This window comes from Ziziphus jujuba, chromosome 4 (assembly GCF_031755915.1).
Source record: "Ziziphus jujuba cultivar Dongzao chromosome 4, ASM3175591v1".
In the NCBI taxonomy this organism is placed as follows: domain Eukaryota; kingdom Viridiplantae; phylum Streptophyta; class Magnoliopsida; order Rosales; family Rhamnaceae; genus Ziziphus; species Ziziphus jujuba.
In genome coordinates this window covers 980,666-998,376 of record NC_083382.1, presented here as the reverse complement: position 1 = coordinate 998,376, position 17,711 = coordinate 980,666, and the positions used below count along the sequence as shown (strand labels likewise).

Below are 17,711 nucleotides of genomic sequence, written 5' to 3'. Positions count from 1 at the left end.
AACTTTCATGTTTTTGGTCATTCATATTTTACATTATCTTCCATATTGTATATATAAGTTGTATAATTTATCGAAGTGTAATTTAATAAAAAAAGACTCATGCTAAAATGATCTAACTTCTTTAAAATTAAATCCTAAATTCTGATACTCATAATTTGGATTATGGGGATGCATGGATATTCTCTGCTGGAGTGGATTATAACCATTGTTTCTCTATGGAGAGTTGTGATGTCTGTTTAATTTCATAAATTCAGACATTAAACTTATTAATTAATAATATAAATTTTGTTGTTTTAATATATATATATATATATATATTTATATTTATATATATGTATTCTATTTACAAATTAACCAAAATTAAATAATAAACTGATAATATTTTTATTGTTTAATAATTATTTTTATGTACTTGCTAAATTTTTATGTGTTATCATCTTAGTTCGTAAATTCATGAATAATACAACGCATATGTATTTTTTTAAAGAAAATTTGTTATTCCATTTCGATTTCAAATGTATGGAAAAAATTCATTTTTTTTAATGTATTGCTGTATTATACAGATGAAAAAAACATGTATTGTTGAAAAAATAAATATTTTTAACTATTTTATTCCTCTTTTACGACAACATAAAAAATATATATATTTTATTTTATTCTTTTAATTATATATATATATATATATATATATTTTAATATATTAAACTAACTTTTTTCTTTCGGTGACTAATATATTAAACTAAGCATATGTTATATTTTTATCATTTAATAATTGATTTTAATATATATTTAATATCCATATTTTTAATATCCGTATTTTTTAATCTATAACATATTGCAGATACCGAATTTATAAATTTTTTCATTTACAATTTATGTATTTTTACAACCAAATTTTATTCATATTTTTAAATAAATAAAACAACTTATGCACGTAAATACTATTTATTGTATTTTTGCCGTATGCTACCTAATCACTTCATTAATTAACCTTTTCATTGTCATATAATTATTCCATAAAAAAAAAAAAATGACTATAATATATTAATCAGGATTTGATTCCATTAAAAGAAGGAAAAAAATTTATTTTAATTCTTTTAGGCGCTGATAGCCGTTCAAAGTGGAAAGGTACTATGAACTACAAAAGAAAAGGAAAAGAGAAAGACTAAAGGGGATGTATTTAATTTAGAATTTGAAGGATTTTAAAAGTCTTTTAAAGTTTTGAGATATTCGATTTAGATTTTAAAGGAGTCCATACAAATCTAATGATATTCAATTCAGATTTTGATGGATTTTATAAAAGTCCATTAAAATCTAGATGTATTCAATTAGGACTTTATAAAATTCTTTTAAAATCTGGTGGTATTTAAAAAGTCATTGATTTTAAAAGATTTTAAAAAATGATGGATTTTAATGGATTTGAAAGGATTTTAACAGGGAAATTGTGAAGAAAATTGTCAATATGAAATCCACCTTTAAATCCAAAGATTTCATTGGATTCTTACAAAATCTTTATGGAGTCTGTAGGATTCCATAACAATCCATCAAATCCTTTAAAGTCTATAATTCATTTTAAATCCATTAAACTCTAAATTGAATACATCCCTCTAACTGTTACTTTTTTACTTTACTCTTGCTTTTCGGCGGCGACACAGAGCTCGGCGGACATAACCGGTGGATCCGATCTGTCCCAAGTAAGTGTTAGAATGGGGAAGAAGCAGTGGATCCGGAAAGCTCAGTCGATGAAGATCAACATCAAGCAACTGAATCCGGAAAACTCAAATACCGAATTGATCACTGTATTGAAGGTCTTTGTCCCTTACCCTAGCTTTTCTTTGATCTATATAACCAAAGGTTGAATCTTTGTACTAAACTTCGTTTTCTCAAAGATCACAATTCAGTTATCGAAGATTTTGATCTTGGTGCTGAACTCCTTAGTCTCGAATTCTTGTGGTTAGTGAGTGGATTATGTGAGGTGGATATCGAATCATCCAATGGCCGCCGACTTCGTCGTTTTCTTCTTATCCTTTGTAACCCTAAACTACAATTTCTCTCTATTCCTCTGCTTTTACATTTATATTATTTCGTGAAGATGATGAAAGTGTGTGAGAACATGATCCTGAAGGCGTCGTCGAAGAAGATCCAGTGGAAAGAGCTTGAACCTGGTGACCACATATATACATGGAGACGTGCCTACAGTTATGCCCATCACGGTGATCTTCTTCTATCTTATAGCTATTGTTTAATTTAAATGTCTGCTTTTGATTTTTTATTTGTGCTAAGCAATGTGGTTTTTGCTTCTAAAGTTTCATTATCGTGATTTGTTTTTCTTTTTTGGTAATTTGTTGATTAACTTTATGTTATTATTGGATTAGATTTATTGTTACATCATATTCCTACTTTGGCTATGATTTACTTTATTATTTCTTTGGTTGTTTATTTTTTGATTTTCTTATTTTGTTAAACTACTGTATTATTGTTTTTTTCTTTCACTGAATGAAATAAATGAAAGCACAGACTTTAAGAGGAGGTCCTAGCCTCTTGTAGTGTTTGTCTCTTGTCGTGAGAAACAACGCATTGATATATATCCTGCCCTTATTTACTAGTTTGATGGGGATAAATCACATACAGTAGTTGCTTATTTGCTTGGGCTGTTTGAAACATGAAAAAGTGAGTTATTGGTCGTCTATCAGCCAACCCTTTCTGCATTACAAATTTGAAATTTTACCTCAAGACGATAAAATTTTGGGAATTACAAAAGATTGATGGTCAAGAAAATAGATGATAGAAAAGACAACCGCTTATATATATATATATATATATATTGTTTAGCTTTTCGTTTATGTTGGGATAATCCATGAGAACAAATGGAAATGGTTGATGAGGAATCTGCCTATCTTTTGAAGTGGGAGTTGGAACAGAGCGATGCTTCTTTAGAATTAGGATTGAGAAATTTAGTAATTCACTCCCCTATAAATGTAGGACTTATAGACGTCTATCTTATAAGCACACACAAACACTTTTTATTTATTTGAACTTAATCTGATTGTACTATGTGGTATGTTGTTTAGAAAATCTACAAGTTTGGGAAGATTTTTTTTTAGATTTAGGTCGAATATCCAGTAGTAAGTTCTTCCACTATTGATTTGTAATTGAATACACATTTGATAAGGTTTGCACTTTTATTGCTCGATCTCTTTCACATGTAATATATTTGGTTCTTCAATATCCTGTTTTAGGTATTATGAGAATCCATCTGTTTCTTATGGTAACATAATTAATGTTGTACGAATACACTGCCACTCAATTTACTTATAATGTGACCCTAGGGATATTTGTGGGTGAAGGAAAGGTGATTCACCTGACTCGAGGAGAAGGCCATATTCTATTAAGCTCATCTCGCTCCCATCCTTCGGACAATCCCTGTGGTCAGCAATCAACACACGATCATGTAATCGAGTCCAGTTTAGCTAGTTTTCTTTCTGGTGGGGATCTCTATCGCGTTAAATATGGTGTTGATCTAGTTTCCTTTCTTGCCAAAACTCGAGGAGGTACATGTACTCTTGCTCTCAGTGATCCACCTGATTTAGTCGTGCACCGTGCGAATACCCTCCGTGAGAAAGGCTTTGGTGTCTACAACCTTTCAGAAAACAATTGTGAAGATTTTGCAATATACTGCAAAACTAGCCTCCTAGTTGATGATAGCAATTGTGTCCGCAGAAGCATTGGCAGGAGTGGGCAGGCAACATCATCGTTCGCTGCCATTGTTGTATTTATTTCTACTCTAGTTCGATGATCAACTGTTAGTCTTTTTTGGCTGGCATTCATGGGATGTCTCATGTACATTATACTTAGATTCGTTTTGGATATCAGAGTTCGTCGTAATGTTCGTAAAGTTGAAGTAGAGGAATTGGATGCTGCACTTGAGAGATTTGGCCGTTTTAGTTTCAGACTTACTTTATTGAACGATTTTTTGCCGTATTTGGTACCAATGATATATATCTTTTTGGGTATTTTGTTATGCCAATTTTATTGGGCAGATCTTATTATTCTAGGTGTGGTGATCGTGTGATTTAATCAAACTTTTTTCATTTTTTTTTTAATATAAAAACTTAGACAATTTGTATATTACAGGTAAAGAGACATTGGTCAAAGTACGCTCTTACAAATCCCCTCTTGGCATTGATTTTCTAACAGTAGATATTAAAAAAATAATATTGTTAAATTATAATTAAGCCTACCTTTAGATTACTTTTTACCAGCTGGAAAAAAAAATATTAATTAATTAATCCAGTAAATGAGAAGCCCACAAACTTTATAGATGATGGGATCCAATGCCAAATTTTTTACCAATGATAAATTTGGTACCAAAATTTAGCAAAAAAATAGTATTGCCCAAAATTATAATGTTTCATTAGAGAAGGAAAAAAAAAAAAATTTGATTGCGAAAATTTAGCAATGGCAAACGACACCTGCTCAAATCTCAATGATCGTCGTCTTGATCGTATTATTTTCGATAGCGGTTGTTTAATGATTTGTTTAATTATGTTCTTTAAATATGGTGAATAATGCTGAGCAAGACATAATGACAGATTTTGTAGCTGCACCTTATGTGGAGTTATTAATCTTTGTCCATGTCTTCCCCTCTTCGTTCTTGTCAGATGTTTAATGTTGGGAATATATAAGATGGAAGAGGTCAAAGTACAATTATCTGCTTTAATTTTGTCCTTCATTCACTCTACTTAATTGGAGTCTAATTAGTCACCCTTTTTATTAATTTGTTTTTGCAATTTTGGGTATTAATATGTAGGTGGGCAATTATCAAAAGGGAAAAAAGTTGGCTCGACATCCTGTTATAGGATTTGGGAAAGGCGTTCACATAAAGTTCCCGCACAAGAAATTCCTATATGGGACATATTGGTGTAGAAATATACTATTCTTGCTCAGAAATACTAAAAGTATCAAAATAATTTTATCTTCAATTTTTAAAACAAAAATTAATTAAATATTTGTAAATTTTAATACTTACCAAACAATTTGAAAATTAATTCATAGAAAATTAATTTTCAGATAAATTGATTTCTAAAAATCTAATTCTTGTGAACTAATTTCTTCCAAAATTTCAACAGTTTTCAAATGGGGTGTAATTTCTCTGAAAAAACACATGCAAAATTTGGAATGAAAACCTGATAGTTCAAACGATAATGAGAGAGGGTTAAAGTGGAAATACCATACGCGAGATTGGTGCGGCCAGTGGTCTGTGGAGATCCATTCGCCCTTTTTTTTTTTTTTTGGTCTTTTTTTTATTTCCTCTACTTTGTTATTTCTATTTTTCTTTTTCTTTTTTGTCTTTTTTTTATTTCCTCAACTCATTGGCAGTTGTAGTAATATCTCTCACACCAATTCAATTAATTTGTTTGTGTTATATTTATATATATGTATATATATGCAACCATGCAAATATATTAGATAAAGCGGTTAATTTATCCATTCGTCTGTGGCCATTTATTGGTTAATTGCAGATATGGTTGTTTGACATTGAATATATATATATATATATATATATATATATATATATATATATATATGTATATGCTATATATATAGTAACAAATAGAATAAAAACTTTCATGTTTTTGGTCATTCATATCTTACATTATCTTCCATATTATATATATATATATATATATATAGTCTGTTTATGGTATGGACGGTCCTCATGCAGATCACAGTATTGATGACAGTTTTTCATAGTATTGGTGACGATTTTCTAAAAAACCGTCGTTAATACTATGAAAAACCGTCACTAATACTGCGTTTCTTATGCGGACCGTCCTCACCATAGAATTTCCATATATATATATATATAGAGAGAAAGCCTAGGATAGGGACGACCGCATGGTTTCTAGGCGGATAAAAAATATGCTGAAATTGGCATCCGTTGGATTTTTACATCTGGCCAGATTCAAGCTTACTCATGTGTAAATTTTTGCTCAAACCCCCTTTTTCGCTTGCACCAGCTGTAAACAGATACATCCACTACATGTTTCCATGGTCGTGGGTATGGTCGAATTGTTCATGAAGTTCTCACCATCAATCCCCCAAACCTCCAACCCCAGCTGATATAAGAAGGATTTCTCATTTCTAAGAGCTATAAACACCATAGCACTGAAAATAATCCAGTCCACTTGATGGACACGATGGAAAGAAATAAAGAAGTAGGAAAATTTTCCTGAATTGCAATTCGGCCAAATTCAGAACATAGTCTTCATTGGGTGCCTGTAAAATAATGCATCTAGATCGTCACAAGACAAAAAGACCTACAGTTTATGATATATATCCATTGAAACAAAAGATCAGAACATTATCTTCATGGGGTACAAAAAATTTCAAGTGTCGGCAACCAAAAAAATTGCAGACAACAAAAGTAGAGGCAAACAAGTAAGCTGGAACAATATAATTGATCAACGAAAAAAATTAAAGTGATAAAACAACGTGGGCAAATTTATTAAAATATGGGTATTACGATACACCTAATTCATTCCAAACCCATAAATTCGACCTTATTGATTTTCGCAGAACAGTAAGAAAACCCATGGCCGGTGGAACTTGAAGACAAAAAATGGTGGGGCTGGTACGGCTTGCATGCTAGCTTGGTGGTGGCTCAACGTTGCTGGAACGGTGGGTGGATGTGTGGAAGCAGAGGAGAGGAGAAGAGGAGAAGAGGAGAAGAGAAGAGAAAGGTGCGAATGGAAAGAGAATCTTTGGGCAAAAATCCCTATGTGAGAAAGTTTGAATCTGGATCGCTGATGCCATATGTAAAAATCCAATGGATGCCAATTTCAACACATTTTTAATCCGCATAAAAATCATGCGGTCGGTCCCTATCTTAGACTTCCTCTATATATATATATATATATGTATATATATACATAGAAATTCTATGGTGAAGACGGTCCGTACGAGGGTCGCAGTATTAGTGACGATTTTTTTCATAGTATTAACGATGGTTTCTTAGAAAATCGTCACCAATACTATGAAAAACTGTCACCAATACTGTGGTCCGCATGAGGACCGTCCGTACCATAGACGGACTGTATATATACATATGTATATATATATATATATATATATATGTATATTGTGTAATTTATTGAAGCAAAAAAGAAAAAAAAATTGTGTAATTTAATTATTAAAAAAAAAAAAAAAAGGACTCATGCTAGAATGATTTGACTTTTTCAAAATTAAATCTCAAATTCTGATATTTAATTTCTTACACATATATACCAAGCTTTACTATTATTTTAGTGCAATTGATAAAATCAAAGCTCAGTATTTAAGATTTACGAAGTGCTGGATTTAATAAATGACCAATTGGAGAATATAATATAGAGTAGCAAAACACACTGCCTCTGTTGCAACGCGCTTCTTCTTCACTTTCAACCTTGAGTACCCTAATCGTATCCACTACAGCCTCTCTCTGTCTCTCCCTTGTATGAAAATCAAATATATATAAATATATTTCTGTCACATGCACCATTATTGTATCTGATTATTGCAAGAGTCCGGTTTGCAAAGGTAGCTTCATTGGTTACCTGAAGGCCAGGGACAGATGAATGAACAGAAGAAAAAGCCATGTTAAAAAAAAAAAAAAAAAAAAAAAAAAAAAAAATCTCTTTTGAGTTTCAATGCTCTGATACCATATAAGTGATATAGAGAATTCGACAGAAAGTACACTATATTATTGATATGAAATAGTTATATATATATATATATATATATATATATTTATATATACACACACACGTTATACATTGGTTAACAAAGGAGATAAATATATTCTACCTAACAGATATACGTACAAAAGATAAGTCATATAAAGCAGAAGTGAGATATGAGTGCTCAACTACATTATCCTGTTAATGGGTGCGTCAAGTCCCGCATTCTAAAGTCTAACCTTCCCACATCGATCTCTACATTTTGTCTAAATGTCAGCTTTGCTCATGATTGACTATATATATATATATATGTAAAGTATACGCTTCCTACGATCCGTCTTTAAACTTGTGAGATAGATATTGACTTCATGATTGATCTCTAAAACATAAATAAGTCTTTACTTGTTGAACTGGATCATTATACACATAAATTTATTACTTTGAAAAGCATAATCAAAATGTAATATAATAATAATAAGAAGAAATAATACTTGGGGAGTCTAGACAGGCGGTGATCATGTTATTTAAGGGACATTAATGCCAAATAGTCTATCACTTGCAAAGTTGCACTACCGTTTGTATACATACCATATCTGTTTGTTTTCCTGTCTTCCAAATATAAAAAAGAAGTAGAAAAATGTGGATAAATATTGGTCTAAGTATAGCAGCAATTCTGGTTGTTTTGATAACACACTGGATTATCAAATGGAGGAATCCAAAATGCAATGGAGTTCTCCCTCCTGGCTCCATGGGATTGCCTTTCATTGGAGAGACCCTCCATCTCCTTATCCCCAGTTATTCTCTTGATCTCCATCCATTCATCAAAAACAGAATTCCAAGGTTGGTAAAGTACTCATTTAGATCTCGATTTCCGATATTTTGTCACTAAAACCCATTTCTGAGAAAAATTTATCAGGCATACATGTTTAGGCCATAGTTAAATTTATCTCCGACACAAAAGCTTCCTATCAACAAACTGATGAGTTTTATTGTATGCAACAAACTAATGAGTTTCATCCATTCATCAAAAATTGCACATTAGTGAGTATTTTTTTTTTTTTTAAATCTGCAATTTATTTATTTATTTATTTATTTTATTTGTTTATTATTTTTTGGGGAATTTTTGATGTTAATATATAGTTGGACAATTATCAAAAGGGCAAAAGTTGCTCGAAATCCTGTTATAGGATTTGGGAAAGGCGTGCACATCAAGTTCTCACACAAGTAATGATGACCATATTATATTTCTTTTGGAAAAAAGTTGGTTCTACAATCTGTAGAAATATCTTTCTTTTTATTTTCTGTTTTATGTGGTCGATTATTGTCTATATGTCTTTGAATAAGTCATGCATAATGTAAAATAATATTATTCTCATTTTGTTTTCTCTTTAGTATGTACTGCTGGTGGTTTTCCACCAACTCGCGTACCGAATCATATGTATGAGATTTATTAAATCTTATTGTATTTTGAATATTTTACATGGTAATTCTATTGTATTTTAAAATATTGGCATGCTCCAAAATTAACATCCCTTCTAATCAAGCGCGTACTATAGAATATATCATATGTGATAAGGAACAATAAATAAACAAACATGGAGGTAAAGAAATTCTGATTTTTAGATGAAACCGATAAAAATTGGGGGGGAAGATAAATTAATCTTTATTCCTTTTCATAAACTGAGTCTCCTTTCTTTTTCTTTTTTCTTTTCTTTTTTTTTTTTTTCCTTTCTTTTCTTTTCATTTTAATGTTGCCCGAGCAATGAATCAAGATACTCGGGTCAAATATATTTATAAAATACGTACCCTATATATAATTGTAGTATCCATCTTTGTATTTTTAAAATGTTTTTGAAAGGGTCAAAATACTTTATAAATTGTGGAATCTGACCAAATGAAATTGGTGAGCATTGATTAGTGATAGACTAGACTTCAGGACGTACTTAATTAATTAATATCTTGGTCCTATAATTATATACTACACCTGAAAACCCCTCTGCAACATTATCCCTTCTTGAAGTATGTATAAATTCAACATTTTATATCAATATTATATTAATTTATAAATTCAACATTTTAAGAGCATATCAATATTATATTAATTTATATTGTTTTTCTATGTACGTCGCATTCTCCAATATTTTGTTACCAAATTGAAGCAACCGTCCTTATATTTCCTTTAGGTTAAGAGTTGACATAGCTAGCTGTGTTTTGCCCTGGTAAATATTTAATTATAATTACATGGTCTCACAGATTTGATAAAATTATAAACTAAAAAAAAAAAAAAGATAATATAATAATAATAACAAGTAAAATGTTGAAAAGGATTGAAAAAGAAATGGGGGGCTTCTATTTGGACAACCCTTTTTCTACATACACAGCAGTTATTACATAAATTTCTAAAATATCCTTTCTGATCTCTTGCTTATTTTTACATCAAACTTGCATAAGCATTATTCACCATCTTTCATCAGTTCCAGTCATTTTTGTGGGAAGACTATTGGAAGATGCCGGAAGAGAAATGGTGGTTTTCTGGCATAATGCCAATGGTCTTTTGAGATGGGGCTTTCCATTGAATTCTCTTTCCTTGTATATTCTTTTTTCCGTAAATTTGTTTAAAACTAGAGAACTTTGGCTGATTAAACCACCTCCACCAAGTATAACTTAATTGAAACCAATAAGGAAAAAATATTATCGGTAATAACTATAGCATTTTTGTTGATTGATGCACTCTCTTTTTAACCATGAAAGAAAGTTCATTTTTAATGTGAAGGTTGTTCCCCTCTTTGATTTGTTTAACTTGTTTAAATTGTTTGGTTGGTATATACTAAAAGTTTCCTTGTTGTTTAGATGGAGTCTATCAAACATTCAAACAATTTTTAGCAGTTTATCAATAAACATATAAATATATATCAAAAAATTTTAAAAAAATAAAAATAAAAATTGTAAAGAGCAAAAATGGTTGCGTAAGAACATGAGAGATTGCCTTGGACAACTGGGCCCTATGAGGCCCAATTGTAAAGCGGGTTGTTCTGGGCTCCAATCCAAGGGGCCGAAGTGTTCTATTTCGTCTTGTATGGACCATACTTTATAGGCTTGACGGCTGTATCCACCATGGTTTATCTTTTTCGTTTGGGGATGTATTTCTTTTTAATTTCTTCTTTAGATTTTATATTTTGGCCTACAATTTTTTTTTTTTTTTCTCAACTCGTTCTGATCTAATGTAGTAATTTTCCACACAAGCGCCCAATTAAATTTGATTATGCTGTTTATAAATATATGTGTAGCCACAATGAGCATGTATAGATAGCAGGTTAATATAAAATATAGCATAAGAACTTCCATTTTTTTGGATATTCAAATTTTGCGTTCTTTTCTCCCTCAGCCTCAGGTTCTAGGTTAGATCAGGTTTCATGCTAAAACTCCCTTCCACAATTTATCCCACATATATATATATATATATATATATATATATATATATATTATATTATCCTCCTTATTATATATGTTGTCCGGTTAAAAATTGACCAATTGGAGGATATATACATATATATATCATTGTTATTATTAGTAAAAGATGTTTTTTCTTTTTTTCTTTTTTTCTTTTTTTTTGGGGGGGGGGGGGTGTAAATGATCTTTATTGAGTTTTAAAATTGACTCTCGTCAAGGAGCATATGTTTTATTTTAGAGGCATGAATGCTCAATTGTCTATCACTTTCTCTACCAATTGAACACATATAGTACTATATATCTGTTTGTTTTATTTTGTCTTCAGACAGAAAAAATAAAAATAAAAATAAAAATGTGGACGAATATTGATTTGTGTATGGCAAGATTTGTAGTTATTTTGATTACACACTGGATTATTAAGTGGAGGAATCCAAAATGCAATGGAGTGCTCCCTCCTGGCTCCATGGGATTGCCTCTCATAGGTGAGACTCTCCATCTCCACATTTCCCTCAGCTACCCTCTTGATCTTCATCCTATCATCAAAAACAGAATTCAAAGATAATTATTTGTATATATATATATATACCTTAATTAAGTTTTGATTTCTGAGATTACACTAAAAATAATCACATCAACAACTATTAGAGATTTCGTAACTATACAAACTAGATTTTTGTTACTGAAATTCATCTGCAAGGAAAATTCAGCAGCTAGAACCAGCGTTGTTATCAAAAGTGTTTTAATTCACGCTAGTTTTATAGTTGTTGATAAAAATCTGTTAGAAATTTTATGGATCTAAATATACATAATAAATTCCATAAATCATAAATTACTAACCTCCAAACGCAGCCATTGATAAATTAGATCTTTAATCCTGCAAAATAGAAACAACGTAAAGTAGTGCCTATGGACACACTACTCTCAAACCACTCTCAGATTTCTGAAAACCCTAATCTCCAAATACTGTATGGTATATCATGTTTGCTTGCCCTAGACCCTTTAAATAGTCTCTGCAAGTCAGACTTATCCATTAATTTTGACACACATAAAATAATAATAATTTGATAATATAATTATACTAGGAAAAATATGGATAAGTCAATGGGCTTATAAAGAGAGTTGGTCCTCCAGTCTAATGGGCCAACTAAAGTCTTATAGAGAGTGTGTGACCAAGGGCCCTACTACAAAATAATAAAATAAGTCAGTCCCATTAATGGCATAAATAGGCCCTGTAAGTGAGTAGTTGATTATGTCAAGTCCACAAATATTAATTTAATTCAACATTCTCCCACTTGGACTGCATAATCATAATCATATAAAATCCAAACTCACTTACTATAGAATCTCCCAAACCATAATGCCATTTCATCCAAATATATAGTATACCGACAGGGCACAACAATATACTAGACTAGGTAGTAGAGATTCTCTCAGTAAATCTCCCAAAACATTATACCATTTCAACCGAGTACTTTGCATGCCATAAACTCAGTCTAGGTAGTAGAGATTTACCTAACCATGTGCAATCCCCCAACACACAAAACCATTTCATTCAAGCATATTGCGCATCGACAGGATATAACAATATACCCAAACTAGGTAGTAGGGATTCACCATGGCACCTGTGGATCAACATACACATATACATAGACTAATAGTCTCAACAGGCCTGTAAATATAAGGAGCAATAATATGTGTAATAAATCATCTCATAAATAAATAATGATCCACATACATCAATGTATTAAAATATTCAAAGAAATAAATAATACTCAACATGGATATTACTACAGAAAACATAACAAACTCCCACTGACCCACAGCAGTCTCAACTGCCTAACAATCCCATACGGGACACATGCTCCTCAAATATGCCTACCGGTAAAGCCTTGGTCAGTGGATCTGCCACCATGCTATAAGTCGGCGTGTGAACAACAGTAATGAGGCCCTCTTCAACTTTCTCCTTTACCACAAAATATTTCACATCAATGTACTTCGCACCAGGAGTACCTTTTAAATTATTGGAGAAAGACACCGCTGCAGTATTATCACAATACATCATAATAGGCCTCTCAATGGAGTCAACTACTCCTATATCACGGATAAAATTTCGTAGCCAAACTGCATGACGGGTAGCCTCATAACACGCCACATATTCTGCCTCCATAGTCGAGGATGCTGTCACTAACTGCTTGGCACTCCGCCAAGACACAGCACCTCCTGCCATGATAAATATATAACCAGTGGTAGATTTCTTATCATCCACACAACCTTTATAGTCTGCATCACTATAACCCACTACTTCAAGAGAGTTGGTGCGACGATATGTCAACATATGATCTTTAGTACCCTGAAGATACCTAAAGACCTTCTTAACTGCTTGGTAATGAATAGGAACAGGATTGCTCATAAATCTACCAAGCACACCCACAGCAAAAGCTATATCAGGCCATGACATACTTGAGCATACATCAAACTACCTACTGCTGAAGAATAGCGAACATTCTTCATTGCCATCCTTTTTCTATCATTCTTGGGACATTGATCTTTAAAAAACTTTTCACCTTTCGTAACCGGTACACTTCCAGGAGAACAATTATGCATATCAAATCTCTTAAGAATTCTATCAATATAAGCTCTCTGAGACAATTGCACTACATAATTAGTCCTATCTCGAACAATCTTGATGCCCAAAACAAAAGAAGTCTCACCAAGATCTTTCATATCAAAATGGTTGCACAACATCTGCTTTGTCTCAGCTAATCGGTCAGTGTCATTAGTAGCCAAAAGTATGTCATCAACATACAACACCAGAAATATAAAACTGCTCCCACTGACCTTCATATATATGCATCTATCAACAACATTCTCCTTAAAGCCATTTTTGGTGACAACCTCATCAAACTTAAGATATCATTGTCTTGAAGCTTGCTTAAGACCATAAATAGATTTCTTAAGCTTACAAACCAAATTACCATTCCCTGTTTGTTGGAAACCAACTGGTTGAACCATATATACATCCTCATATAAATCACCATTCAGAACAGCAGTTCTGACATTCATCTGATGCAACTCCAGGTCATAATGCGCCACAATCGTCATAATGATTCTAAAAGAATCCTTTGTGGATACAGGAGAGAAAGTCTCTGTATAATCAATTCTTTCCTTCTGGCTAAACCCTTTAATTACAAGTCTAGCCTTATACCTCTCCACTTGACCATTGGAGTCCTTTTTAGTCTTAAAGACCCATTTGCACCCAATAGACTTGCTACCCTCTGGTAACTCAACCAAATCCCAAACTCCATTTGATGCCATGGATTTCATTTCATCTTCCATTGCGTCCAACCAAAAATTTGAATTTGAACTGCTTATGGCTTCCTCATAAGTGACTGGATCTGAATCATCACTTATGTCAAACTCATGCTCCTGCAAGTAAACCTCATAGTCATCAGGAATAGCTGATCTCCTAGTCCTTTGTGACCTCCTCAAAGGTACATCAGCATCTGCAATAGCTGGAATATCCTGCTCTTCAACAATGAGTTCATTCTGACCAACTACTGGTTCATCAACTACTGGATCAACAATATCTCTATCAGGAACAACTATACTAGGAATGAAAACACTTTCTTCTCTAAATTGAGATTCCCTTGGACCGTTACTATCACCAAACCCAAAATCATCTTCAAAATAAATGGCCCTGTCTGATTCCACAATCCTGGTGGTGTGAGAAGGACAAAATAATCTTGAACCCCTAGATCCTATACAATAGCCAACAAAATATCCACTAATGGTTTTAGGATCCAACTTCTTAATTTGGGGATTATAAATCCTTACTTCAGCTTTGCAACCCCATATTCGAAAATGGTGCAAATTAGGCTTTCTTCCTTACCACAACTCAAAAGGTGTCTTAGGAACGGACTTACTTGGAACTTGATTCAAAATATAAGCCGCCGTCCTTAAAGCCTCTCCCCACAAATAATCTGGCAACCTAGAATTTGCCAACATAAACCGCACCATATCCAACAAAGTTCTATTCCTTCTCTCAGCTATGCCATTTTGCTGAGGTGTACCAGGCATCGTATATTGCGCATCAATGCCACACTCACGCAAATAAATAGCAAAAGGCCCTGGGTTCCTTCCAGTCTCATCATATCTACCATAAAACTCACCACCTCTATCAGACCTTACAGCTTTTATTTTCTTATTCTTTTGAAGCTCCATCTTTACCTTAAACTCTTTAAAGGCAACTAAAGAATCTGACTTCTCACGAATAAGCTCAACATGTCCATAACGAGAGTAATCGTCAATGAAGGTAATATAACCACCAAAAGCAGATGGTGTAAAAGGTCCACATATGTCAGTGTGAATTAACTCCAAAACATCTCCACACCTAGCTAACTTATCCTTTCTTACCTTGGCAGTTAACTTCCCTTTCACACATTCAACACAAGTCAACAGATCAAAGAAATCAAGATTAGGAAGTATCCCATCCTTCACTAACCTTTCCATTCTGTGCTTAGAAATATGTCCCAAACGTTTATGCCATAACATTGAGGAATTGTCATTAACTCTTGGGCGTTTGGAAGCAACAATAGAATTAACAGATAAATTGAGACCATTATTAAATAAATCAAGCTTATATAAATTGCCACATAAAGTTCCAAAACCAATAACTTTACCATCCTTAAATAATTCAACTTTGTTATTTCCAAACAAAAAACTATAACCTTGACTATCCAAAACAGAAATAGATAACAAGTTTCTTCTTATTGAAGGTACATAAGAAACTTCTTGCAACTCCAAAGTACATCCAGTGGCAAGCTTCAACTTGATTGTTCCCACAATGTCCACCTTCACTCTTGAGCTATCTCCCATATAAACATGCTGTTCAAGATTGGTTGGGCCTCTTCGGCTTATCATCCCCTGCATTGAATTAGTAACATGAATTGTAGCTCCAGTATCTAACCACCAAGAATTCATAGGCACATCGATAATATTGGTCTCAATCCTTAAAATATTACCTTTCTTCTCTTGCTTTCCCTTTAAGGTCCAACAGTCTATCTTCTTGTGCCCAACTTTATTGCAGCATCCACACCTTCCATTGAAGTACTATTTCCTTTCTCTAATCTGAAAACCACCATCCCTCGGCCCTTTAGGCTTCATACCAGAAAACTTCTTCCTATTGGGGTTAAAACACTGCCCAGACTTGAAACCTTGTCCTGGCTTGAATCTTGTCCCTTCTTTTGGAAAAACTTCTTGGACTTATCTACCTGATGTGAAACCATAGCAACAGACCTTGACTTACTTAATTTAATATCATCCTCTTCCTTGACAAGGATAGTAGTCAATTCCTCCAAACTACAACCTTCTTTCTTAGTATTCAAACTCGACCTTATATTATCAAATTGTGATGGAAGACTCCTCATTATAGAATAAGTCAATAGCTCCTCTCCAATGTCCATCTTAAGATCCTTCAGCTTATTATAATAGGAAGAAAGTAGCATAATATGGTCCCTTACTCCTTTAATACCATCATACTTGGTATTATTCAATAGGTCCAAGTAATGATGCTTCTCATTCATATCAAACTTGATAAACTTCTTTCCTATCTCCTCAAGAAGTCCCTTTGCAGTATCCACTTTAGGAATACTAGCATATATGGCCTCATCCATGTAATTCTCCATCATCATCATACAGCACTTATTAGAGTGCTTCCAATCCTCATAAAGTTTTTTAGCTGCTACAGTACTCTCATCAGTCGGAATCTCTGGTGGATCTATCTCCAAAACCAAATCCAATTTCATGAAAGTCAAATTCATAACTAAGGTTTTCTTCCATTTCTGATAATTTGTCCCATCCAATTTCATCATGGCAGTCATGGGCATAAGATTTGGGGTGCTACTAGCTGTAAAAATAGTAAACAACAAGACATTCAAAAAATTTAAGACAATTCAATTACTATTTTCTAGCGCCTCAACACAAAAACACAAACATAAATATCGCTTAGGGTCTTTGTAGCACTAAAGATACCCTTACGCGGGCCAGGGACAGTCAACCAAATAACCACAATCAAATGCATTAAACTGCATCACCGACAGGGCAACTCAGAACCTGCAATACATGGCATTTAATTAACTTCCACTGCCATTCCAGACGTCATACAAAGCAACTAAAACTACCGAAAGGGTAGCTTAATTACCCGCATAGACCCTGGTTAATAAGTGGGAGAAAAATAACATATTGGCAATTTCATGAAATAGGCAAATATAAAACATCCCATCCACTATGCCAATATACATTACATTGGTACACATAATGCAGATAAAATAAGTCTCACGACAGGTGAGTACCTAAAATCCCACACTACTATACCAACTAGGCACAAAGCCTCTTTGGGTAAGCTCACACAATCCAATTTTCCAATCACAAATATTTAATTTAATTTAATAAAATTGGAATGTGATAATTAAACAAATAAACAAACAATAAATAAATAAATTGAACAATTGAATCACTAAATTAATTAATAAATAAACAACAAAT

At 32.7% G+C, this 17,711-nt stretch overlaps 1 protein-coding gene across 1 annotated transcript; it reads left to right on the top strand.

Annotated features, from left to right (window-relative positions):
* Positions 1-1,613: 1,613 nt before the first annotated feature.
* On the top strand, positions 1,614-3,997 carry LOC112491449 (protein LEAD-SENSITIVE 1-like). Its single transcript, XM_048471390.2, has 3 exons — positions 1,614-1,808; positions 1,890-2,213; positions 3,330-3,997. Exons 2-3 carry the CDS (start codon positions 2,093-2,095, stop codon positions 3,794-3,796), a joined length of 588 nt encoding a protein of 195 aa, XP_048327347.2. The 5' UTR covers positions 1,614-1,808; positions 1,890-2,092; the 3' UTR covers positions 3,797-3,997.
* Positions 3,998-17,711: the final 13,714 nt, after the last annotated feature.

Coding starts and splice junctions, on each gene's coding strand:
- LOC112491449 (XM_048471390.2), top strand. CDS start 2,093: ATGATGAAAGTGTGTGAGAACATGATCCTGAAGGCGTCGTCGAAGAAG. Junction 2,214..3,329: donor CTACAGTTATGCCCATCACG/GTGATCTTCTTC, acceptor ATGTGACCCTAG/GGATATTTGTGGGTGAAGGA.